This window comes from Corvus cornix, chromosome 19 (genome assembly GCF_000738735.6).
Source record: "Corvus cornix cornix isolate S_Up_H32 chromosome 19, ASM73873v5, whole genome shotgun sequence".
Lineage (NCBI taxonomy): Eukaryota > Metazoa > Chordata > Aves > Passeriformes > Corvidae > Corvus > Corvus cornix.
The window spans coordinates 6,440,364-6,465,715 of NC_046348.1; the positions used below are offsets into that span (position 1 = coordinate 6,440,364).

Below are 25,352 nucleotides of genomic sequence, written 5' to 3' on the forward strand. Positions count from 1 at the left end.
CTCAAATACCTGCTCAAAAGCCACAGTAAGTGTCTGCAAAGCACAGAGCTCCTGCAGTTTTCCACCCCAAAGACTCCTGGTTTTTAATATCTGCTAAGCCAAGCTTCCAGCTGGTCTGGGCCTGGAAAAACACTCTCATCCTTGGCAGTGCCAGGGCTGGTGTTTGCTTCAGGCATGAAATGCCTGATGGCTCAGTGTGCATGTGTTGAATCTTCTCTCTACGAAGTGCCTTCGTGAGTGAGAAAAACTTGTCACTGTTTCTGGCTCTGTATTATCCAGAAGCACACAAAAATCTTTATTGCTGTTACAGGTGCAGGTGTCCTGCTCAGCTTCTGCCCAGTTCAGCACTGGGCACCAGTCTCGGGAGAGGGTCGTGCTAGCAGAGCTTCTCTAACCACGGCTTGGGGGTGTAGAGTCGGTGAAAGGGAAATTGGGTGAAAAATATTAATTTTCCCCTTGCTTGAGCAGCGGGGCAGCGCAATGTCAGCTCTGCAAGGGCCGGAGGATGCTGTGCTCCTGAAGCCCTTCCTGTGTTCACTCAGCTGGGAATAGCCTTGGGAGCTGCCGTGAGTTAAACCAGCCCAGCAGAAGTGAGCGTTTCTCAAACCTGCCGTGTTTTTACCCTCTGGTTTGCTGCTGGTCACGCCAGCAGCACGATGGTGATGGTGGCAGGAGGATGTGGCCCTCGGTGACCACATCGGGGACACCAGAAGCTGGTTTTTGGGCGAGTGCTGCAGCTTGGGGCTGCACGCCCGGCTGCAGCTGCAGCTGTGGCCGAACGCGGCGACCGGCTGTGACAACGCACCGGAGCCTTTGTCTGTGCTCTCCCCGCGCTGAGCGCCGGGGCCGCCGGGCAGGGACGGCAGCGGCCGCGCTCGCCAGCCCCCGGTAGCTGTTTGATTATCGCCGAGCTCCCGCTCCGCCGTGTTTCCCGGCGCGGGGGAGGCACCGCAGCCGTGGCCGCCCGCCCGCCCGCCCGCACTGCGGCCCCCGGCAGCTCCGGGGCACGGGGAGGCACCGGCAGCTCCCGGGAAGAGGGAAGGGGAAGAAGAAGCCCAGGGTGTGGCGAGTGAGCAGCACGGTCCCAGGTCTGCAGGCAGCTCCCTCGGGTGAGTCTCGGGGAGGGATGGGTGACCTGAGCTGGGGTGCTGCAGTAGCTGCCCCTTTCCCAGGGGCTGCATAAAGATGGCTCCTGCCGGGTAGCTGCTGTAGCGGTTTAAATAAATGAATAAAAACAGATGGACGCGACCTTTGTCCACAGGAGGTGCCTGTGTGAGCAGCGGAGGGAGGTCTTGCTTGGCCCCGGTGTGGTGGGAGGAGGGAAGCGGCTCCCACGGCTGTCACGGCGTGTCCACACCGGACGGAGGGCTTTGCCTGGGGAATCCTGGGCTCTCCCTCCTTTTCCGCTGGCGACATGCCCTCGGGCTGGCCCCTGCCTCTCCGGCAGATCCAGGTCTGTTCTTGGGATGCAGCCACACTCCTTGGCTGCCCGCAGAGGTGAGCCTGGAGACAAAACTGGCTGATGTCGTCCCAGCTCTCACTCAGCTTGGTGCTGGGGAGTTTCCTTTTCCATCGCCCCGCGTGGCCCAGGGGAGTTGTTTTTTCCCCCAAAACAGCGTGGCCCAGTTGCTGTTGCTGGGCAGGGGGATGATGGAGTGAGCCCGGGCTCCAGGTGGCAGCTGTGCCACTTGCCTGGGACAAGAGGGCCCTGGGGACAGCCACCAGGAGCCTGCCGTGGGCATGGAGTGCAGGGCCCGGCCAAGGACAGCTTTGCTCCCCCTTCCCTGGGCGAGCAGAGCCCCCAGGCCTCTCCCAGCGTCCCAGGGAGGGCAGGAGGAGCCCAGCACGAGCGGAGGCACTGCCAGTGCTGCCTCTTCCCTGCAAACTCCCGACTTTTTGCCATTTCTCCCCAGCTCCCTGCACCTCTTCCCCCTATGCCACTGTCACCTCGAGGTCACTGCACTGCCCACCCTGCCAGCCACCCACTTGGGGCACACCAGGCACGGGTAGGGGTTCCCGTGGGCAGTGCTGGAAAAAGCGACGTCCCGCCGAGCCTGGCGTCAGGTGCTGCTCGTGCCAGGGTTTGAGCCTTACTCATCTCACGCTCTTCCTCCTCTGTCCCCACCAGCGGGACCTGGCACAGGCGTGGGGAGGGGGCGCTCCGGGAGGGTGACGTGTTTCCCAGATGGTTTTACAGCGAGGCTTCCCCCAAACCTGCCAAGCTGCTGCCTGCGAGGTGGCAGTGGCACGGGCGGGGAGAGCCGGGACCATCCCTGGGCCCCGCTGCTGGAGCAGGACCAAGCCATTGGGAACAGCCCCCCCTTCCCTGCTTCACTCGCAGAAGCTTCCAGTTGTGGCTGAGTCACTCCTGCTGTAGCTCCTTCTCTCTCCTTGTTTTGGATGGAAGTTTTCCATGGAAACCCACGCTGGGCCGGGCTGCGGGCTGGGATAAACACGGCTGAATCACAAAAGGCCGTTTCGCCAAGAGCTGTCAGATGGCAACAACGGCGTGTGGGGCCAGTGGGCACCCACCCGGCCTTTGGGGGGGCAACAGCAGCACCTCTCCCTGCAGCCTCTGCCAGCTTTGCTGGCTCAGCCCCCCCCAGCCCACCCTAAATTCCTACGGTGCCAGAATGCCACTTGGCAAAACCAGGAGTGGGTGACAGGCTTTGTCTAGAAGTTTTCTGGGGCCACGTGCTTTCCCAGGGATGCACAGGGAAATCCCGTCTGGGAGAGTCCCTTGGGACCTTCGCTGCAGGCAGTGTCCTCAGCCGCCGGGCTCTGTAGGGTCGTGGCTTGGAGGTCCCACAAAGACCCTTCCCACCCTCCTGGCCATGCGCAGGGACATGCTCCGAAGCTGCTGGGTGCGTTGCTGAGGTAAGGCAGTGTTTGTGCTGTGCCTGTGCCCCTCTGAGCACCGTTCCACCATGGAAGGGGCCGTGGCAGGGGCTGTGATCCTCCTTGGCACCACAGTCCTTCCCAGCACTGCCGCGATCTCCATGCTGAGGAGGAGCACGGGAGCCGGATGGCCTCTGTCCCCCAGCACTGACGGCTGGCCCCAGGCCTAGTGGCTTGGAAGCGCCATTGGAAGACAAGTCCCAGTGTCAGGAATCCAGGATATTTTTAAGGACTCTGGAAGAAAAACTAATTCCAGGGTGTCAGCGGGAGAGACTTGGGCTTCAAAACAACAACAGTGCAGCTGGAGCATTCTGGGGCTGGAGTGTGGGGTCCAAGGGGCCACAGTGCTGCCCATGGGACATGTCCCCTCACCCAGGGGTACCCTGGAAGGGACACGGATGTCACATGGTGTTTCCCAGGTGATGGAGGGTGGGTTTTGGGGCAGTGGCAACTTTGCAGCATGGATGTGCTGGAGGTGTGAGGTGTCCCACTGTGGCCCTGCTGGACCTGGTGGTGGCTATGCCTGCCTGGGTGAGAGCAGAGCTGCCGGGTGCATGACCCTATGGATGGGTGAGGGATCCTAATGGGGCTGCTTTGGAGAGGGAGAGTGTGATCAGGGGACCCTGCGTGACCCCTACTCCGTTTGGGTGAGACACCCACAGGAGCCCTGTGCTGCGGCATCCCAGGACTGGAGGTTCTTGTTCAGGGACTCTCCCTGTCCTCTTGCTGCTGCCACCCTCACCCACGCCTGACCCTACATCCCCACGGGATTAGGTACCTCCCTCCCTTCCAGGATCCGTGTGGTCACTACAGCCCTTCCAGCCCCCTCTCTTCGTCTCCGGGGCTGTGGGTCCCCGGTGTTCCCCGCGAGAGGCCCTGCCCGGCCAGCACCGGTCGCCGCCGGCTGCCGAGGGCCCGGTGCCCGGTGCCGGGGCAGGCCGGGCCGCTCTGACTTCGCCGCTCAGGAATCTCCTGGCCGCGCCGGGCGGGTTGTGCAACCTGCGACCGCCCCCGGCCGCCCCCGTCCCGGCCCCGCGGGCCGCGCTCAGTCCCCGCCGCGCCGGCCCCGCCACCAGCCCCGCTCCGCACCGGCGGCGGGGCGGGGGGCACGGGGCGGGGGGACAGGACCCCAACCGCCGGGCGGACAGATGAGGCGGGACGAACCCGGCGGGGACGGTCTCCGAGGGGCTCCGGGTCCCCGCCGGGAGGGCAGGTGAGGGGCTGCGGGGCGGGGGGCAGGATGGGGGATCCGAGGAGGGGGTCCCCATCATTCCCGCTGCCCGAGGAGGAGCCACTCGGCGCCCGCCCCCCCGAACAGTAAGAGTTGATGTGCGGCGAGCTGCATCCTGCATGTGAGCTCCTACTGCCCCGGGAGGCGGGCCGCCCCCGACGGGACCTCCGCCGCCCCGCCTCCGCCGCCTCGGGGACCCCCGGGGGTGGGCGAGTGGGGGGAGCCGGTGCTGCCCGCGGTGCGAGTCCGCCTGTCCCGGCGACCATGGCTGTAGACTGTTACCCCCCCAGCGGCACAGTAACAATCTAAAGCCACGGTCGCCCGGGCGGCGTCGGAGTTGGGGGGGGAAGGGGGGCGGGAGGGCGGGTTGGGAGGGGGCAGCCGGTGCCTTGGCGACGGCGAGGAGGCGTCCCCGCCACCGCAGCGAGCGCGCCCGACCCCCACCGGCGGCGCGGGGGGGCTCCCGGTGCTCGGGAGGGGGGAGTGTTGGTAGCATCGGCAGCATCGGTAGCGTCCGCCCACCCCCCTCCCCGCCCCCTGCCCTCCCACGCGCGTCCGCCCCGCCGGGGGTCCCCCCCTACCTGGGCTGCAGCGGGAAGGCGGGGGGGGGCGTCCGCCGTGGGGGGGTCGGTGTCTGCGGGGGGGAAAGAGAGAGCGGGGTCAGGCGGGCACCGGGACACCCCCCCATCCCCGCCCCTTCCCGCCTTCCCCCCGCCCCCGTGGGGGCGCGCTCCCCGACGGCTCAGCACCACGGACAGCGCCCGCCCCCCCGGCGCTGCGGCGGGGCCGGTGCGGGTCCGGGGCCGGGCCGGGGCCGGTGCCGGTGCCGGCGGTGGGTCATGCTTCAGTAGCCATGACTGTAGACTGTTACTGTCCTGTCCCTACGCAGCAGTAAGCAGTCTAGAGCCAAGGTGCCGACGCTCTGACTCGGGCTCTCCTCGACGGGGTCTCCGCGCTCTTTAGACGCAGCGGGGTGAAGGCGATCGACCCCCCCCGCCCCGGGCTGCGGAGCCGGCAGCACCCGGGCTGGGGATACAGGGGTGCGGGGAAACCCGAGGGAGGTGGCGGTGGAGAGTGCCTGGCACGGCGGCATCGCGGCATGGGGCTGGAGGGGGGGATCCCGTCGGGGGTGGCTGCGGGGAGGCTCGGAGAGGGGGGACAGCGGGCGCCGGTGTCACCGCAGCGCGGGACACACACGCACAACCCCACACATGGATGCGCTTCCGCAACAACCCCCACCCCCCAACCCCTGCAAGGTGCGGGCGGCCGGTCCCCGCCGTGCGCCCCCCCGGGCTGCCCCGCGCTCAGCGCCCGCCCCCGCGCACCGCCCCCGCCGGCGCCGCGCCCGGCCCCGCCGCCCCCGCCGCCCGGCCCGCACGTGGGGCTGCGCCAGGCGGCACCGCGCCGCCCCCGCCCGCCGCAGAGCTCCCCCCCGCCCCGGCCCCCGGTGCCCTCCGCTCCGCCTCACCCCCGCCCGGGGCCGGCAGGTGCAGCGCCCGCTGCCGCTGGGATCCGCTGCCCCCTCCCGCCCCCGCACCGGGCTCCGTCCCCGCTTACCTGGGGGCCAACCCAGCTGGTGCCTTACCTCCTGCGGGGCCCCGCGGCTGCCGGGCCGGGCACGGGCTTCCGCGGCTCCCGGCGGGGCCGGTGCCGGTGTCGGTGCTGCGCTGTCCGCAGCGCGCGGGGCTTTTATAGGATCGGGCTCGTAGTAACGGGGATCTCGGCTCATTCATAGAAAAGCATCAACCTACACAATGACGTGAGCGCTACGTCAGCGAGGAAATTTAGGGAACGGGAAGACGCTACTATTTATATCGGCGCGGGGGGAGGACAGCGGCCCGGAGCCGGGCAGGGGTCCGGGATGCAACAGGACCCCGGCCCCACCCCCCCGCCCCGGCCCCTCCGGAGCCTCCCCCTGTTCCCTGGCTGCTCGAGGAGCGCAGTGGAGCAGCACCCAGCAGCCCGCATCCCTTCTCCACCTGCTGCCGGTTCCAGGGGCCGTGCACCCACTGAGACATAAACTGAGGGTCACCCTGGGGGTGCGGCGTGGGGCACCCCTGCCCCAGACACGAGGTGTCCATCCAGGCACCCACAGGAACCCATCGCCCCTGGCCACCCTGATAGGCCAGAACGTGGCCCCATCCTGGCCTCGTGGCATCACCATGGGGCTGGTGATTTGGGGCCGTCTGAGCCCCCTGTCATGGGAAGGGGTTGCACAGGGGTCCCCACACCTGGGCACCAGCCTGGGGGTGCCCCCTGCCCACTGGCATCCTTCATGCACAACAACGTCCTGAGCAGCACCTCTCACATGCCCCCTCCCAAGAACCCCTGTCCTTCCAGTGCCACCAGCACCCATGGGTGGCACTCCAGTGTGCTGCAGGAGGATGGGACAGCACAAAGTGATGTGGGGGTGGGAGTTTAGAATACACAGAGTGAGCAACCCATTGCAGCACCGTGCTGCCCTGACCCCTCCAGCCTCACAACATGGCCTGGCCCTCACTCCCACCAGGGTTGGGTCCTCCGAAAACCATGAGTGTTAAAGAAACAGGTTGCGGCTTCATGGTTGAATTAATTTTGCCCCCTTGCTCCTTTCCAAGTGCCAGCATCCCCCAAGATGCACCTAGAGTCACATCCAGGGGGATGTGGGGGCAGCCTTTCTCCCTTTATACACCTGTCCATCCGTCCATCCATGCATCCATGCATCCCCCCCATTCCTGCTGGAGCCGTCTGACCTCACTCTGCTCTGGCGAAGCATCACACCGGTAACCACAGCAACAGCGGCGTTGTCATTGACAGCAGCATCCGCGCCCGCCAGCATCCGCCGCTGCGCAAGGCCGCACGCTGCTGCAAGGCCACACGCTGCCACGGCAGCCTCAAGCCACGACCCCCCACCTCCCCACTCCCTTATCCCTCACACCCCCCAAATACCTGCAGAGCGCCTCCGAGAATTAACCCCTCCCAACCCCACCAGCACCTCCCCAACCACCCCGCTCAAGGTGCTGCCACCCCCCCCCATCAAGAACTCCCCAAAACGCCTTACCCACCCCCTGCTAGATGGGGGTGTCCCACTCTTCTCCCCCCCCCTTTTGTTTCCCCACCCCCCCCCCCACGCAGCACGGCGCTCGCCCCGTCGGGGCTCTCCGGTTCGGGAAGGTGAAGGGAGGGGGGGAATTCGCTGCCGCAGTCGCTCCCCGCCGCAACCGTGACTCAGCCCCGGGATTAGTCAGCAACTGGGGCCGGCCCACCAGCAACCGGCTGCGCAGCTCCGCCGTTCCTCCGGGGGCCGAGACCCCCCCTACTCCACGTCCCGGTCCCCGACGCGCACAAAGTGCGCGTCGGGGGACCGGGACGTGGAGTAGGGGGGGTCTCGGCCCCCGAGGAAGGGGTGTCGCATCCCGGAGCGTGGCCCGTTGCTGCCATCTCGTGGGCTTCCCACCGGTGACTACAGCCGTGTCCCTGTCGCGGGAGGAGGGGGAGAGGGGTCCCGGTGATGTGGGTGGGGAGGGGGTGGTCACCTGTGGGGTTTAGGAAGGGGGTCTGAGCATTGTGCCGTAAGGAAGGGGTCCCCACTGCCCCAAGCAAACAACACCTGGCAGGGATGGGTGCCCGTGTTTGACTGAGAATTGCCCCCACAGGGGGTCTCACTGCCCCCAAGAAGTATCACCCGTAAGGAGAGTCCCATCATCTCACCAAAAATTCGGCCCACGGCGACGGGATCCTCATCTGCCTGCAGAGGAGGGGTCCTGTCACCCCATCAGGCATCACCCCACAAGGAAGGGGTCCCATTGGTCCACAAAGCATCACCTCAGGGATGGGTGCCTTTGTCTTCCCAAACATCCTCCCATAAGGAAGGGATCCCACTGCCCACCTCCAGCTGTCAGGGACCTCACGAAGTTCAACAAGGGGAATTGCAAAGCCCTGCTCCTGGGGAGGGAGATCCCTGAGCTCTGGGATATCCCAGGGACTGGACAGCTGGACAGTGGAAAAGACCTTGGGGGCTCAGACATGCAGTTGACCATGTGTCCCTTGGGATGAAGGAGGTGAATGGTGTCCTGGTCTGTGTTTGTTGACAGCAGTGAGGGGATCTTTCCCCTCTGCTCAGCGCAGGGGACACCACTCCTGGAGTGCTGGGTCCAGTGCTGGGCTCCCAGCATGGAAATACTGGAGACAGTCTGGTGAAGGACCATGAAGAAGAAAAGGACTGGAGCATCTCTCTGATGAGGAGGCACAGAGAGCTGGGACTGGCCGGAGAAGAGAAGGCTCCAGGGACATACTCAGGGAGGGAGGGTGTGGAGAGGATGGAGCCAGCTCGGCCCTGTGGTGCCCAGAGCCAGGACCAGGGGCACAGACTGAGTCACACGGCCTCCCCTGACCATCAGGGAGAGCCTTTTCACTGGGAGGGGGGTGCTGGCATGGGCTGCCCAGGGAGGTGCTGGAGTCGCCATCCTTTGAGATATCCGAAAGCCACCTGGGCGGCCAGCCCTGGGTGGCCCTGCTGGAGCAGAGGGTTGGGTGACGACTTCCTGAGGTCCCTCCCAATCTCAGCTCCCGCTGTTTGATTCTGTCTCTTGTGCACCTGAATATCTTTCCACAAGGAAGGGTCGCCCTGCTCCATGGAATATCACCTTGCAGGGAGAGGTGCCCTTGTCTCACCAAGTACCACCCTGCAAAAAAGGGTCCTCTCAGTGTCACCCCACAAGAAAGGGGTCCCATTGCCCCATCAAGCATTGCTACACGGAGAAGGGCTCCTCACAGGCATCACCAGCCTTGTTTTGCTGCAGGCAGGGCTTGGCACCGGAACAAGGCAGGAGATGGGCAGTGCCCAGCCCAGAACAGCTCAGCACTGGCATGATTTTCACAGGCTCAGCCCAGCCCAGGTGGAGGGGACACACATCGCCCTGCACGCACAGGGGCCGCAGTTTCGGGGCTGCTGTACCCCAGCACCGCCGGGAAAATGAAGTGCGAGCTGCCAGCGGGGGCTGCAGGCTCCTGGCGCTGCCGGATGCGGCCCCGCTGGCCAACGCGCTGTAATCGAAGACATGTGTGTGGGCTTTGGGGAGAGGCTGCGCTGGGAAACAGGGCCCTGCAGAGACCGGGGGGCTGTATCCTGTCCAAAAGCCCAGGTCCCACATGAAGCCAGGCATGCGAACGCCATCCAAACCACAGCTGGATTTGAACCGAATCTCCCAGCATCTGGGCTAATTTGCTGCAACTTTGATTGATCGTGGGGAGGGGGCACAGGCGGGAGACGCTCCAGCTCAGACCTCCCAACAGAGCCAATGACTTAACCAGAGCTGGTTCCAATCTGCTCAGCACATTGAGGCGAAAATGCCCCTTTCCCTGCGCGCTCCCAGTCGCCGCCGCTGGCTCTTCTTGCGGTCCTGCAGCCCGGCCGTCCCCGTCTCTCGGGGCTGGACATCGGCTGCGGCTCCCTGGGGGACACAGGGCAGTTTTTGAGGTCCCTGGGTGCAGAACGCTGGGTCAGGCTGTTAGGTTTATGATCCCTCCAGAAGGATGAGCAGGACAGGACGGGGAATACCAGTGCAAGAAACCCCCCTCCACCTGCCCCAAACCCCTACGGGCACCGATCCGCCCCTCTGCTCCTGGGAGAGGCCGGGAATGGGAGAGGAGCTGCAAACGAGGGTGGAAAAGGTGAGGGGTTTTTCCATTCCCTCCCTCGGCCGCTGCCCCCGGGGCTCGGCGTCACTCAGCAGGTAGCTGGGGCAGCCCGGGGTCCCGGCCGGCCCCGGGGGATGCAGCTGTCTGGGAGCCGCTCGCTGCCGTGATTTATGCAGCTCAGCCCCATAAATTACCGGGACGGAGCCCGCGGGAGCCATCGCTCACAGCGACGTCCAGAGCTCGCTGCCAGAACCTGAAACACTTCCAGCCGTTAATTGAAGAGGGGGGGGGGGAAAAATGGGAGGGGGGGGGAGAAATTAGTGCCCAGGGAGTTGGGATTAAACCACGGCTCTAACGAGGGTCGCCCACGTCCCGCTCCCAGGATCCCAGCGCTTCCTGTGGGCAAGAGCCCAGCATGGGGAGCAGCGAGGGGGATTTTTGAGCCGGTGCCTGGGATGAGCCCACTGCAGGGTCCCCATGGGCAGTGACACTCCGTCCCGGTCCCCAGGGTGATGTCTCCGCAGTGAGCTGGGACACGCTGGACCTGAAGGGAACCTGAGGATGAGTTCCAGGTGAGTGATGCTGAGCTGTGAGGGCAACGGCTGCCGCCAGCCTGCACCCTCCCTGCCAGCACCCAGCCTTTTCTGTCCCAAATTCAGGGCTGGCCAAACCCTGTCCCAGGCACCAGGGGCCCCACACTGGTTCCCATTCACCAGGGGACCAGGGTGATGGGGTGAAACCCCAAGAGCATCCGGGTAGCCCAAGCTGGGAGGGATGGCCACTGCTTGGGGTGCCCCGCTCAGGTCAGGGGGTGCCAGCGGGACACCCCAGGATTACCGGCTGGCCTGGAGAAGCCCATCACGATGCTTCGCTGTACCAGGAGGTTGTGCAAGAGGCTGCGGCTGTGAGAAAGGAGAAGCGAAAGTGTGAAGCGAGAGGCGGCTCCCCCCGCGCCAAGGGGGGTACCCCATGCTGCACCCCCAGCCCAGCAGCCTTTTCAGGGGCGGCTGGAGGGATGAAGTCGGGGGAAACGTGGCTGTGCCTCCCCCTCCTTCTCCTCCTCCTCCTCATCCCAAATCACCGCAAGCCCCCAGCCCACCCCGAGCCACCGCCACCGCACATCTGGGCGCCAGCGCTGCGCGCCCCTCCCGCTTTCTGCTCTCCCCCCTCACCAGCAAATTAGGGCCGGCTGCCTTCCCCCCCTTTCTCCCCGGAACCCTTCCCCACATCGTCTCCACTCATCGGACACGGTGTTCCACCCTCTTGCACCCCAAAATGATACCACCCACTCCGGCCTTCCCAGCCGATGGGTGCCACCCCGCTTTGAGTATCGGCACCCATCCCTCGGGTGAGGCAGCAAGCAAGACCGCTCCACTTTATCGCTCCCCACCACCGTCCGCCCCGTCGGGTCCCACCTGCTCGGGGAGGAGCCGCCTCCGGTACCGGGCGGGGTGGAGCGCACCGGGAGCCGCTAGATGGCGCCCTACGAGCGGTACCGACGGGGGGGGACACATCGCCCTCTGCCCGGTGACACCCCGGGTCCCCCCTCTTCGGGGCTTCCGGCCCCACCCGGGGTGTCCCCGTGCAAAGAGCGATGTCCTAAGGATAGAGACCCCGAGGGGGCGGTTGGGGCGCGGCGGGAGAAGACCGGGAGGGGGGAAAATCCGGGCTGGGAGGAGGAGACCGGGATGGGGAGGGAGGGGTGTGTAAAGGGGGGGCCCGGCTTGTCGGTGCCCCGCCCGGGGATGGGAGGAGGAAAACCTCCCGCCGTCCCTTTAACAGCCAGCGGCGCTGCTCGGAGTTCAGGCCGGGGTCAGGGGGAGTTCGCAGCCCGGGTTTCACCTCCGAGCTGGCGGCGTCGGGAACCCCGAGGAACCGCTGCTGCTTCTTCCACAACCATCTCCTCCTCCTCTTCCTCCTCCTCCCGTTCCGAAGGACCGGCCGGGAGCGCGGGGTATGGAGGAAGAGAAGCAGCAGAGGAAGAGGAGGGTGGAGGGGAGCAGCAACCGGCGGCGGCCCCCCCGGGGCTGAGCCATGAGAGTTCACCGAGACCTCAGCTGGTTGGCGGAGGCCACCGGACGCCCAGGGAAAAGGGGGGGGGGGGGAACACCCCGAATTATGGGGAAAATCAGCCGAAAAAGCAGCTCCGCGGGCGCTTGGCTTTACGCACCTGGGCGGGGGGCACCGGCAGCGGAACGGAGGCGGGGAGGGGAGGTCCCGCTCCCCCCCACACCCCCAGCCGTCCCCCCGCTCACCTCGAGGGGGGGAGAGGAAACGGGGGCGGGGGGCGCCCGGGGGGTCCGGCCGGCCGCCTCCCGGGACCGGGGCGCATAAGAAGCGGGGAGGCGCGGCGGGGAGCGGGGCAGCGGCGGGCGCGGGGATCGGCGGGCGGGTGGCGGGCACCGGGTCGGGGTGTCCCCCCTGCGCTCCCCCGGCAGGTGGGCGCGGGGTCCCAGGGCTGGCGGGGCCGGGGCGCGGCACTGGCGGCGGCGGCGGTGGGTGATGTCACTTTCTCCAAAACCCTCCGGGGGTTTTCGCCCCACTCCCGCCCCCCCGACCCGCCGAGAAACGAGCCCCCATATAAGCGGTGGCACCGGCCGGGCGGCCGCGCAGAGCGGCCGGGACTCAGCGGTGCGTGGGGCTGAGACCCGACCCCCCCACGCCGCCCACCCCGCGCGTGGGTGAAGCCCCGGACGCGCACGTCGAGCCCCCCGTGTGGGCATGTGGGGCCGGGCACGGCGCTGACGGGGCGGCCGGTGTGTTGCAGGGCGGCGGGCGAGGAGCGGGATGCTGGACGCCATGGAGGTGCCGAGCCACTCGCGGCAGCTGCTGCTGCAGCTGAACACGCAGCGCACCAAGGGCTTCCTGTGCGACGTGATCATCGTGGTGCAGAACGCGCTTTTCCGTGCGCACAAGAACATCCTGGCCGCCAGCAGCGCCTACCTCAAGTCGCTGGTGGTCCACGACAACCTGCTCAACCTGGACCATGAGATGGTGAGCCCCGGCATCTTCCGCCTCATCCTTGACTTCATCTACACCGGCCGCCTGGCCGAGTGCGAGCCGGGCAGCGAGCAGAGCCTGGGCGCCGTGCTGGCCGCCGCCAGCTACCTCCAGATCCCCGGCTTGGTGGCCCTTTGCAAGAAGAAGTTGAAGCGCAGCGGCAAGTACTGCCACCTGCGCGGGGGCTACGCGCCCTACAAGCTGGGCCGTGGGCTGCGGGCCGCCACGCCGGTCATCCAGGCTTGCTACTCGGGGACACCACGGCCCGTGGACCTGCCACCCGTGGAGCCGGCGACGCCGCTCAACACGCAGTGCGGGGAGCTGTACGCCTCGGCCGCCCAGGGTGCCCCGCTGCACCCCCACGGGCTGTGCCCACCCGAGCGCCACTGCTCGCCGCCCTGCGGCCTCGACCTCTCCAAGAAGAGCCCCACCGGCCCCTCTGCCCAGCTCCTGCCCACCGACCGCCTGCTGCCCAGCGAGCCCCGCGAGCCCTCGCTGCCCCCACGGCATGACAGCCCCCCCGTCAGCGCCGGCCTCCTGGCCAGCCACGCCGCTGCCTACAAGGACTCCCCGCCGGGCGGTGAGCCGGGAGGGCACCCCCACGCCCCTGACCCCTTCCGCAGCACGCCACCCTGCACCGAGCCCCCGCTGCCCCGTGCTGATGGGCGTGAGCTGATGTACCGCTGGATGAAGCACGAGCCCCTGGGCCCCTACCTGGACGAGGGCGAGGCAGAGAAGGAGCTGGATAGGGAGGAGAAGGCCGAATCGCCGCCTGCGGCACCGCAGCCCCGCTACCCCAGCGTGGAGAGCAATGACCTGGAACCTGATAACAGCACGAGCGAGGAGACGGGCAGCAGTGAGGGCCCCTCGCCCGGCGACGCGCTGGACCGCTACTGCAACCACCTGGGCTACGAGCCGGAGAGCCTGGGTGACAACCTGTACGTCTGCATCCCCTGTGGCAAGGGCTTCCCCAGCTCCGAGCAGCTCAACGCCCACGTGGAGGCCCACAACGAAGAGGAGCTCTATCACAAGGCGGCGGCCGAGCAGGCCGTGCCCTTCCTGGACAAAGGTGGCCCAGGGCTGGGTGACATCTTGCGGCCTTACCGCTGCTCCTCCTGCGACAAGTCCTACAAGGACCCGGCCACGCTGCGGCAGCACGAGAAGACGCACTGGCTGACGCGCCCCTACCCCTGCACCATCTGCGGCAAGAAGTTCACCCAGCGCGGCACCATGACCCGCCACATGCGCAGCCACCTCGGCCTGAAGCCCTTTGCCTGCGACGCCTGCGGGATGCGCTTCACCCGCCAGTACCGCCTGACCGAGCACATGCGGATCCACTCGGGCGAGAAGCCCTACGAGTGCCAGGTGTGCGGCGGGAAGTTCGCCCAGCAGCGCAACCTCATCAGCCACATGAAGATGCACGCGGCCGGCCCCGACGGCAAAGCCAAGCTGGACTTCCCCGACAGCGTCTATGCCATGGCCCGTCTCACCGCCGACCAGCTGGGGCTCAAGCAGGAGAAGGCGGCCGAGCTGCTCTCCCACACCTCGCACTTCCTCAGCGACCCCAAGGCCATGGAGAGCCTCTACCCCCTGGCCAAGTTCACGGCGGAGCACCTGGGGCTGAGTCAGGACAAGGCGGCCGAGGTGCTGGCGCAGGCTCCGCACCTCCACGCCGAGGCTGCCCGGACCATAGAGCGATACTCGCCCCCCTAGCGCCGGCCTGGCCGGGGGGCTGGGGGAGCCGCTGGGCTCCCCTCGCTGCCCCGTGTGGAGCTGGCGGGGGGGCGAGAAGTGATGGGTGCTCGTCCCCTGGCGCTACCGACGGTCCCGGAGAACTCGCTCAGTAGCGAAGGTCCCGTAAGAGCTGCTCCGGGATGGATGGACGGCGTGTCCCTCGACCAGCGCCCCGGCTTGCCCGGAGAAGCCGATAAATCAGGGACTGACCCCGCGGCACCTCCGCCCTTGCCGTGGGGGGTGCCGGGAGCCCGGCACCGGGCGGGAGCGACGCACAAGCTGTGAGGCCGGGCTGCGCCCCGAGGCTTTGGAGGACATGAGCCCGCTCCTTACCTCAGGGCTGCCCCCGGGCGAGGGGACGCCCTCGGCAGCCGCCGCGTCGCTCCGGCCCCACGGTGGGACCCGCCGGCGCTCGGCTTTGCCGCGACGGGACCCGGACTGTGCCGCCGTGAGTAGCTCGTCCGTCGTGGCCGGAGCGACGCCTCCGTCCTGAGCGGGAGCGGCCAGCGCTGGGCTGGGGGGGTGTGCCCGACCAGCCCCGGGGGCTCGGGGACAGACTGACGGAGGGGGACGGTGAGGTCTGAGCAGCGGGCGCGGGACGGAGGAGCGGCGGTCACGTCCATGCTGGGGGGGCCGGGGAATCGCGATGCTCCTCGCCCCGAAGCAAGCACTGACCTCCCGTCCCGAACCCAGGGGCTCAGCCGGCTGCTCCCCGTGTTTTCGGGAGGTAGGGCAGGGCCTGTCCCAGACTGAGCCCCTGGGCCCTGCCTCGCCATCAGGGATGCCCGGGGCACCCGGGGCAGCCCCGGGACCCGGCGGCTTCGCCCTCGGGCGGCCACTCGCCTTGATTATTTTTTTATTTTTTTATTTTTGCCAAAGACGCCCGTCTCCAGCGCGGCCGGGCCGGGCCGGGGGACCCATGACAAAGACAAAGCGGTCTCTGGTTTGTCAGCTACGGGAGGTGGGCAGGGGCTGCGGGAGGGGGCCGTGGGGCAGAGCCCGGGGGGTGCATGTGACCTGGGGCCGAGACCCCCCCGGGCATCTCCTGCCACCACCGCACCCCCTCTCCCACCTCCTGCTCGGTGTGGGAAAAGCCCCCCCCAGCCTGGACCCCCCCGGCCCGTGCCCTGACCCCTCCGTTGGGGCTAATGTGAAGCTTCTCCCCCCTCCTGAGCCCCCTCCTCTCCTTTGCACACGAGGCTCCGGGCGGCTGCCAGCAGCGACTGCCCCCGGCCTCGCAGCCACTGTGCCTTAGCCTGAGCTGGCCGCTCCTGCCCAGCTGCCCCCGAGCCTCCCGGGGCTGTCCCGGTCCCCCAGGGCCGGCGGTGTCCCCCGGAGCTGCCGTGGGGTGACAGCACCCAAAGCACAGCTGGCAGCGCCCAGCGGGGCCCCGGCCCCCCCTGTATCACGTCCAATTTGTACACGGGCTTCTCGCCCTTTTTTTTTTCTATAGTCGAAACGGAATGAGCAATAAAGTGACATTAACACGCGTGGCCTCACGTTCTTCTCTGGGGAGGGGCCTGGCTGGTGCAGGGCTGATGCTGAGAGAGGCTACGAGGTGACCCTGGGGAGGGGTCTGTGGGTGCAAAGCTGCAGGAGGGGACCCAAGGGACTCTGTCGTGCATCTGGTTTGCCCAGACCCCCTCAGCTCGGGGGCAGCAGCAGCTGCAGGTGGGACAGAGCCGCTGTCATCCTTATGTGTCCCATTGCTGTCCCTCCCTGGTGTCCCCCACCCCAACCTCAGCGGCAACTCGCCCGCCGACAGCAAATGACACACCACGCTGCACTGACACGTTTAATACTAAAAGTGATTAAAACCAACTTAACAAAACAGCCCGAAGGCGGGTGCTGCCCCAAGAAAAGGGCTCCCAGCAGCCTGGCAGGGATGGCCCCAGGCGCTCAAGCTCTGCTCACCGTTGTGCCAGCTGGTCTGGTGGCACCAAAACTGTCCCATGGCCGAGCCTGTGACACGTCTGGCAGAGCTGCAGGGCCCTCCAGGCTGGTGGTACCTCGGGGAGGGCCTCAGAAAGCAGAGCTGGGGCAGTGCCGTAAGAAAACAAACACTGAAACACACCCGGTGTGGAGGAGAAGGCAAAGTCTCTGCAAAGCTGGCAGCCAGCAGGGCTGTGGGCAAGAAACCAGGGCGTGGGTGCTGTGCCGATGGCTCTGTGTGCCCCACAACAGCCGTGGGCACCCCAAAGTCTCTGTGGGGCAGGCTGTGCCCCGCAGCACCGACCCTGTGCCCGGTGCCCCGGGCTGGGCACTGCTCTGGCACGGGTTATCCAGCACAACCCCGCGTGTCCATCGCGCTGCCGAGGCTCCGACCCCGGTGCTGGCCCTGGCTGTGGGGCTGGGCAGCTGGCACAGGGGTCACTGGGCTTCCTGATGCAGACACCGGGTCCGAGCCACCCACACAGGAAAGGAAAACGCTGGGCTCCGTCCTGCTGCTTCCTCTGCCACCTCTGCCACTTCCCTCCCACGGCTGCAGCGCCCCAGTGGGGACCAGGGGTGGCCTCGGGGTTGTTCCCACCCTGGGCTCATGGGACTGGGACTTGACAGAGCTCCAGGGGCTCGGGTTCAGGGGTTAATGCTCCCTCTCAGCTTCTGTATCTGGTGTGTCACTGGGGACAGGACACTTGGTGGTGGGACAGTGTGGGGTGTGGAAGGCTTAGCAGCACCCCAACCCCAAATCTAAGTGTGGAATGACCCAGGGATGAGGCAATGGCTCCATCCACGGACCCTCTCAGCTAAGCAAATAGTGGGGCTGAGCACTTCTGTGGTTCTCTCTGACTCTGCAGCCATAGGCAGAAGGCAGATCCCACATGGAAGAGGGGCCTGTGGCAATGTGAGGACACACAGTAGCCATGGGACAGCCGGTCCTGAGGTCCTTGGAGAATTTTGTTAGCCTCACACTGGGTCTTAGGTCAAAAGCATGCCTGAAGGTAGCAGGGTGGGACTAAGAGGTTTGGGGGAGAAGGGAAGGGGCAAGTAATAGCTGAGGTGGGCAGGGGATCAGGACAAAGCAGCTGTGGGGGTGTTCAAAGCCTCCCCCAGCAAAGCAGGCAGGGCACACACCTGAAAACTAACCTACACTGAAAAAACAGAACTCAACAAGCAAACCCTGCACCAGGGAGAGGACAAACCCCTCGGCAAGGCAGCACACGGTGGGGAAGGGGATGGGGACCTGGGGCTGTCTGGCCACACAGGAAAAACAGGCTGGGGCAGGGGGAAACCTGCCTGTGAAGTCCATGGCCTCTCCAAGGGATACAGGCTGGACTAAGCAATCCCAAAGTCTGTGCCGGCGTGTCCCCCATCTCTGCCCTACGCAGCCTACAAACCCAAAGAGCCACCAAGGCGTGACTCGAGCTCTCTGCACCCAAGCAAACCAAGCAAAAGGCTGGTGATCCAGCACGGGGCTCACCCAAAGCTTCCCTCGCCAGCGGGGCTCTCCAGCTCCGCGCTGGCACTGCCCAAAGGCTGGCGGGACCCTCAACGGCCCAGCCTCCACGTGAACCATCCACAGCAATGACCTTCCCAGCTGGTCTGCCCTCGGGGGGCCCTTCGCAGCACGGCCATTCTGGGGTGGGTTGAAGACGTGGCGTTTATTGTTCGTGGTGGGCTGGCGGCGGTGGCGGCGCGGCGAGGCGGCCGCTGGAGCCGGGCTCCCACCGTAAGGGGCTGCGTGACTCGCTCAGGGGCCCTGGGCCCCGCTCGGCCCCCTCAGCCCTCCTGGGCCCACTTGAGGAAGGTGGGGATGTCCCGCACCGGCACGTTGCGGGTCAGCGCTTTGACTCGCAGGTTCCGGTCGTCCGTCAGCAAAACCACTTCCCTGAGCAAACGGATGGGATCGTCTGCAACGAGACACACACAGAGCGCCGTGAAGCTCAGACCTGCCCCAGGCCTTGCACCCATCCCACGGCGTGTTCCCCTACCCTCCCTGCTCCCTGCTCCCAGCTCCCTGCTCCTTGCCAAGCTTCCTGGTGGGTCTCGGACACAGCGCTGCATCTCGAAGGCCGTCTGCTCCCCTCTCTGTGCTGCCCAGGGATGATTTGTGATCACTGCCCGCTGCCCTCATGGGGTGCTGGACTGGCCACAGGCTGGGAAGAGGAGGTCCCTGCCTGACCCAGGCCAGGAAGACGGCCTGCGACCCTGGCTCCAGCAGGAAGCTGGTGCTATTATTCTGTTGATCTCATTATAAGATCTAAAGCCACCCCTTATTTTTTGTGGAGCTTTTTTGGAGTCGCCACTGACACTGAGGCATTTCTGGCTGGGGCTCAGACAAGACACTGAGAATTGATGCCTGAGAAACAACCGAAGGGATCTTGCCCCCAGATGGATGAGCTGCCCCGCACGCAACGTGCCGGGCTGGGATGTGGGAGCCACGCTTATGCGTGTGCGAGGCAGGGGAAGCATATGGGGTATGTGTAAGCAGCTGGGTCCTGTGACCAGAGTACTGTTCCTATGAGCACAGGAAACACAGTGCCTCTGAGCCAGGACGGGAATGGAAAAAACAGAGTTTATGGGAGCCCAACATGGGCCCAGATTGGCTGCGCAGGGAGCAGCAGGACGAGGGGAAGGGGAGGGTGGCCAGGAACGCGGGCTACGGTCACGGTGTCGGGGCCGGGGCCGGTGGGCGAGCGCCCGGCTGGCCTGTGCTGGAAGGAAGGGAATTAGGGGCTCAGTGGGAAGGCAGGCCAGGGATTGAGAGCTGCCTCAAGTGGGACCGGGAGGTTTTGCGCGGACACTTTAAGAAATGTGTAACAATAAACATCCTCTGCTCCGCGCTGGTGACGCGCCTCCTTGTTACAAACCAGAGGCTGTCAGCTTGTCAGGCCCCATTCCCCATAATCCACATGATTTCAAAATTCAGCATCATTTGCACATAAACATTTGGTGACGGTTTCTCTGTGAATCTGACAAGTTAAGCTGCTAAGAATTTGTGCTGACAAATGCGGGTTGATTTCTTGGGCAGCTGCTGATGCGATTCCCATCCCTGCCGCCCTGGCAACAGCCTGGAGGCTGTCTGGTCCCAGCACACATGGCTGATGCCAACCAGGAACCTAGAGGAAAAGGAGTCCTGGACAGAAGGCATCAGGGGTCGTGGGGAGGAGGCATTTTCTGGTCCTTTGTCATCACAAAAATGGCTCAGTGGATGTTTATGGTGGGTTTGTCACAGGCCGGGGCATCCCCAAGGTGCCATGAGGTGACATTTGGCAATGAGGTGGGAGGGCCACAGCCTGGGGCTGACCGGAGGCAGGAGGTGGCACCTTGGTGTTGAAAGAGGCAAAATGCAGGAGGGAACAGATCCAAGGGCCATGAAAGAGAAGTGGGAGGAGTCTGTGGAATGCAACAGAGAAGGAATAAAGAGGATGTGAGGATGTCCCACCTTTGTTGGAGGGCATGAAATCCTTGGCCTTGTCATTGCAATAGTGGAGGCAGCAGGACAGAATCAGGTCGTCATTGTTTCCCTGGAAAAGAAAGGGCAAGGTTACCCCTGGCAGGGAAAACTTTGCACCCCCAGCATCCTGACTGCTGCACTGCCTTGAGAGACCCCGACACAGCTCAGTGAGAGCAGGGCTGCTCTGAGCTGAGACACAAGAACCTGCTCAGCCACCTGCAAAGTGGGGGCACAGAGACACCCCCTGCCCAGAGCTCATGGACCTCAGGGTCCCTGGTTTTCCCTGAGGAGGAAAAGAGCTCCCCACCCTCAGTGTCCAGGGTGCCCCTTACCTGCTGGCCAGTGGTGTCTTCACTGCGGAAGGAGATGGACTCCAGCTCGTTGCCCCGGCTGGTCAGAGCCCTCAGGCAGTTGTCCCGGCTCTCGAATCGCTCCTCCAGGAACTCGATGGACTTCCTGGCTCTCTCCTGCACTTGGCGGGCATAGCCTGCAGCCCGGTGCTCCATCTCTGGGCCCTTGGCCAGGCCATCCAGCTCGTTTATCACTTCAAACAGGAAGAGGAGGTACAGTTACTATGGGACAAGGTGCTCCCGTGACCTGCTGCTGGAGCACGTAAGTTGCCAAGGCCTCAGGGCCGGGGCACTGGGAGCTGGCTCAGGAAATCTGGGTTCAGCTGCCGCAGTGTCCCTGTGCTCCTGGACTTGGCTGCGGGTCTGGAAAAGCTTTGCTGCCTTCCACCTCTGTGGGTCACCTGGCTCAGCCCCAAGAGCGCAGGCACCTCGCCCCCACAGTGTAACTGGTGAGGGCAACTGGTTCTGCTTTGCCACGCACTGGGGGGCATCGCTGTGCCCCCCACCCCACATTCCTGCATTAATGACCAACAGCACGTCCGTGCCCGGGGGTGTCAGGAAACCCTGACCTCCTGCATCCTGCTCCTCTATCTCTGAGCACAGCGATGGCCAGTGGCACTGTGCCTCCTGCCCGTGTGGCACAGCCTGGCTCTGCACTGTCTGGGCTGCACATGGGAACAGGAAGCAGGCACTTCCCACCCTGGCACTATTTCCCACACAAATCCCAGGCCTGTTTTCCCACCTGAAGCCACCACCCTGTGCTCCTGGCAGGGAACAACGCTCCTTTCAACACCTCACCCATCTCGCTTTGCACATCTGTCCTGCCTCGAGACGAGCTTGGAATCCAGGTGGATTCCCAGCCTGTTCACCTTGACTGGAACCTCTTGTACTGCTGCCAAGTGCTTGGGAACTCCAGCTGCTCCAGCCTGACGAGCCCAAGGGACCCCAGAGCTCCAGGAGGGACCAACCCTTGGGTGCTGGGGCTGCTGGAAGAGCCTCTACGAGTGTGCGAGCGACGACGCTCGTGTGCACATCTGGACACACCCTTGTGTGCCCGGCCTCACAGCTGGCAGCAGGGCTGGGCACACAAATGTGCATCCAGATGTGCAAGCAAGTGTCCCCTGGCCGCGCTGGGCTGCGTGTGCACGGAGCCGCGTGCGCGGCAGAGCTGGTGTGCACGTGTGCGCGAGGGAGCCTCAGCGCACTCCGTGTGTGTGTGTGTGTGTGTGTGTGTTTTAGCCATGGCTTCATTTCTGAAGATTGTTTCCGAGCTTGGAGCCAAGTCCTGAGTTCAAGTGGGAACTATGCATTCCTTGGGGGTTCGGGGAGAGAGCTCGGGGTCTGAGGCCTCTCCCCAGTGCTGTGAATCACTGCCCGGGGAGCCTGCGTGATCGCTCTGTTCCATGGTGAGACTGGCACTCACTGTCTGGGTATTCCAATTAAATCTGCGTGGAGTTGCTTTGCTCTTCCCTGGCTGGAGACTCTTCTTGCTACCGACCTGATGCTGCCATTTCCACACAATGCACGGCTGGGCCCGGGGTGGGGGGAGCCGTGCAAGAACGGAACATCAAACAGGAAAAGCTGGTATTCCCTCCCGAAATCCGCCTTCCTGCTTCCAAGCTAAACAGGCTTCAAAGGGGAGGCTTGTTTGTGCTTCTGCACCAGGCCTGGCTTCTCCATGGCGGGGTCAGGCTCAAGGAGCACGGAGCAGGTTAAAGAGCAAGAGAAACAAACCCAACGAGAAGCCAAGCGCTTAACCCCTTGCTGCATCCCCAGGAAGAGCAGGAAGCAGTGCCGGGGGAAGGGCATCGTGCCATTCTCCAGTCTGCCCATGGGACATGGCACCAAGGCCTCTGTCCCCAGCAGCCACAGGCCCAGGGGATGGCTTCCTCCTGCCCACACGGATGGCTGTCCTGGGGAATGAGGGGGAATGTCACCAACATCTGGTGTGGACAGGGAGTTGTTGGCTTTGGGGTGCTTTTGGGAGGCTCGTGACAGCAGTGGAAGACAAGTTACTCTGTCCCCATATGATGAGGCAGCAGGACAGGAGGGCACTGAAGGTGCTGTGGCAGGGCAGGCCAGGCTCCTTTTGCAGGTTAAGGGCAGCAGCATCTTGGACAGGGACAGGACCAGAGTTTCCAGCTCTCCTGCTGCCCCTGGCTGGGCTTTGATGAAGAAGCCTCACAGCAACCACCGGAGTGCACCAAGAGGCAAAGCCATGGCTCCAGGGCAGGTCCCAGCTCTCCCAGGTGTTAACATCCTCCACAGCCCCCAGGGCTTCCCAGGCTCTGCTGGTGCTGCCGGCTGCCTTCCCTTGGCTTCTGCAGTGCCAAACCACGGAGCAACTTGGCAGCTCCTGTGCTGAGCTGGGCAGGCATCCAACCCTGCTCTCCCCACCCAGGGGTGCCATCCCAGCCCCAGGAATCCCTCCTGAGCTGGGCTGCTCACCCTGAGGGGAAGGGCAGCAGCTGGATGTTGGCTCTGGGGCAGGCAGAGCTCTCTGCTGGGACACCCAGGAGTTGAGAAGGAACCCCCACAATGGCTCAGAGGGGAGCACCCTGAATTCCACGGGGTGCACCTGTGCCACCTCCCTGCCTGGACACCGGAGATGCCTACGGGACACAGCTGCTCCTGTGGATGGGAGCTGTGGATGGGATGTGGGCTCTGCAAGGCTCAGCCCCACTCCTGCCCCATCGTCTCCTGCTGCCCTCGAGGATCCTGTGAGTGCCAGGCTGGCACCGGGACGTGCCAGGCGCCGGAGTGCCACTGGCTGGAGGAGCGGCACCTCCGGCCCGGAGCGTGATCAAACACTCAGAGCAAAGGCATCGAACCAAATCCTGCCGCCACCCCGGGAGACCACCCAGCAGCACAGCCGTTATCTGCCAGGGTGAGTGTTTACCAATAACGGGAACCAGCTTGCTGTTTTACTGCGAGCTTTATAAGGATAAAAAGAAGGGCTGGGCTTGAGCAGCTCCGAGATGCTGGGACACAGGCCGGCCATTTGCTCAGCCTGCCTAAGCCCCAGCTCAGCTGGGATAAGCTATCTGCTCTGATTGTTTAACAATTCCTCCTCCTTGCTCCCTTGGAAATCCCCTCCAAATCCCGTTTAACACCCATCTGCTTTCTCCTGGCCCCTGGTACCCCCAAATGCACCGGGAGAAGTTTGCTGAGTGCTGTGGGCAGAGGGCTGGCAGGGAGGGAGCAGGGTGACAGGGGCTGAAGGAATGCCAGCAACGACTGGGATGAGACAGGGCAGGATGAAGTCCAGTCCCACGGCATGAGCTGACCAGCTCCAGACCACACAGGCACTGCGGGCACGTGGGGCATGGAGAGAGGGAGCCAGACTGGAGGGACAGACCACACTGGGGGAGAGGGGAAGCCCCCACCGCAGCACTGGCCCTACTCACCGATCAGGGGCACCACCAGGATGAACTTCCTGCAGTCCAGCAGCGTGACCAAACTGCCGAGGTGGTCGATGAAACCATTGGTGTCTGGGACCAGAAAGACAGGTCTGATCTCCAGCTCCATCTGCCTCATTTGGCTCTGGTCTTTCAGCACGGCCTGGAGGAGAAGGAAGGACACATGGTGAGTAAGGAGGATGTCAGTCCTATGACCTGTGGGCCTGAGAGCAGAAGATAAGCCTGGCTGGCACGTACAAATCCATGTGAAGGAGACTGGGAGGAGGCTGCATCCATCCCACCTGCACACCCCAAACGTCAGCTCTTGCAGGCCCACATTACACATGTGAGCAGGATGGCAAAAGCCCCCAAGAAAGCACTCTCCTGGAAAAACAGCTCTGTCCAGGCTCTGGGAGAACTGAAAACGGAGGTATTTTGGGAATTGCCCTATTTGTGGGACTGGCAGTTGCCAGGATCATCTGCACCAGTGCCAAGAGGGAGGGAGGACAGGGGTTCTGGGGCTTCACATGGAAACAGGTCAAGGTGAAAACAGACAAAACAAACCAGTTTGGGATGCATAAGTCCTGCCAACAGCCTCCTAACACAGGGACCCCAAGAAGGCAGCCAGAGGTCTGTGGGGCAGGGATCCTTGGCTGAGTATCTCCCTCACTGTCCTACCACCTCCTGCACATGCCTTGCCTTTTCCTACTCCATCCAGCTGGGAAACCAGGTGGGTTCCAGCCCTGAAAACTCACAGTACTGTCCGTGGTCGAGCCCTTCACACCCACAGAGACCAGAGATGCTCACACTCACAGGGGGAGGGTCTGCTGGGGCTCGCTGGATGCCCTCTGGGCTGCACCTGGACCTCTGGCCAATGCAAGTTGCCAAAATGGGACGCCAGAGCTCACGTATGACTTTCGAGGCTCTCGAAGGACTTGGGCTCTTTAGTAAGTCACAGGCTTAAAAAACTCAGGATGCTATTCTAGTGCTTCCTCTGCTTAAAAATAGCTTCCCTGGACTCGCTGATGTTTGTTGCCTCTAATAGGAACCGGTCACCCATGGAGCACAGCAGAGCTGCTGAGGAACACAGCCACCATGCAAACCCTTCTGAGACCGGGCTCGGACCCACCAGATGTGTCCTGGGCACACGTGGTGACCACTGACCCTCTCCTGCCCAATGTTATGGGAAGCTCCCCCTGCCCACGGTGAGGATCCCAACCCTCCCTCAGTCATGCCGAACCCTCGGAGGCGCCCTAGAACAACGAGCTGCATGGGCCAGGAGTGGCCATGGAAAGAAGTGGTTTTTAATTCATTTCCAAGTGTTGTCATCTGGCTTTAAATCAAGGCAGCTTGATGCTGCCACCTCCCACAAGTGTCTCCAGGCAAGGCAGCAACCAGAACCTCACCACGTGCCTCCCACCCTCCTTCTGGCAGTGCTGGTCCTGGGGACGTGGCTGCCACAGACCCTGAGGGGTGACAGGCAGAGCAGGGAGCATGCCAGGTCCTGTCTGCCGCATGCCAGCATGAGGACATGCCTTCCCCATCACACAGGGGACACACCAGTGTCCCCAGGCTGAAGCTCTGTATCAGCCACGTGCTAGATGCCATCCCTGCCTGTGCTCTGCCCTGGCACTCACTGGCGGCACAGGAAGAGCCACAGCCAGGGACAACATGGAATCAATTCCAGCGTGGAGCTGCTGCTGCCTCCTCACCACGAGGAGAAC

The 25,352-nt window shown here is 64.4% G+C and overlaps 3 protein-coding genes across 5 annotated transcripts in view; 1 reads left to right on the forward strand and 2 right to left on the reverse strand.

The window, feature by feature from the left end:
* Window positions 1–271: 271 nt before the first annotated feature.
* Window positions 272–4,463, reverse strand: LOC120411009 (translation initiation factor IF-2-like). Its single transcript, XM_039562801.1, has one exon. The coding sequence runs from the start codon at window positions 4,393–4,395 to the stop codon at window positions 3,706–3,708; it is 690 nt and encodes a 229-aa protein (XP_039418735.1). The 5' UTR covers window positions 4,396–4,463; the 3' UTR covers window positions 272–3,705.
* On the forward strand, window positions 4,032–15,971 carry HIC1 (HIC ZBTB transcriptional repressor 1). Of its 2 annotated transcripts, XM_039562799.1 has the most exons (4): window positions 4,032–4,111; window positions 10,257–10,320; window positions 11,531–11,834; window positions 12,516–15,971. In XM_039562799.1, exons 3-4 carry the CDS (start codon window positions 11,783–11,785, stop codon window positions 14,459–14,461), a joined length of 1,998 nt encoding a protein of 665 aa, XP_039418733.1. In that variant the 5' UTR covers window positions 4,032–4,111; window positions 10,257–10,320; window positions 11,531–11,782; the 3' UTR covers window positions 14,462–15,971. The 2 variants fall into 2 exon arrangements, with proteins under 2 accessions (XP_039418733.1, XP_039418732.1); XM_039562798.1 differs by lacking the exon at window positions 4,032–4,111 and having other exon boundaries at window positions 10,081–10,320.
* A 292-nt stretch (window positions 15,972–16,263) lies between these two features.
* Window positions 16,264–25,352, reverse strand: part of SMG6 (SMG6 nonsense mediated mRNA decay factor) — a 105,744-nt gene continuing 96,655 nt past the window's right edge. For both annotated transcript variants that reach the window (XM_039563125.1, XM_039563123.1), the window contains exons 16-19: window positions 23,638–23,791; window positions 20,213–20,424; window positions 19,869–19,950; window positions 16,264–18,333 (exon numbers count right to left, since the gene is read on the reverse strand). In XM_039563125.1, the coding sequence (XP_039419059.1) occupies window positions 18,203–18,333; window positions 19,869–19,950; window positions 20,213–20,424; window positions 23,638–23,791 (579 nt within the window). In that variant the 3' untranslated portion in view covers window positions 16,264–18,202. The remainder of the gene's footprint in view (window positions 18,334–19,868; window positions 19,951–20,212; window positions 20,425–23,637; window positions 23,792–25,352) is intronic.

What these genes read in the sequence shown, in the direction of transcription:
- LOC120411009 (XM_039562801.1), bottom strand. Translation starts at nt 4,395, where the DNA reads ATGGTCGCCGGGACAGGCGGACTCGCACCGCGGGCAGCACCGGCTCCC.
- HIC1 (XM_039562799.1), top strand. Translation starts at nt 11,783, where the DNA reads ATGAGAGTTCACCGAGACCTCAGCTGGTTGGCGGAGGCCACCGGACGC. An exon ending in GGAGGCCACCGGACGCCCAG is followed by an intron (nt 11,835 to 12,515) that starts GGAAAAGGGGGG and finishes GGTGTGTTGCAG; the next exon opens with GGCGGCGGGCGAGGAGCGGG.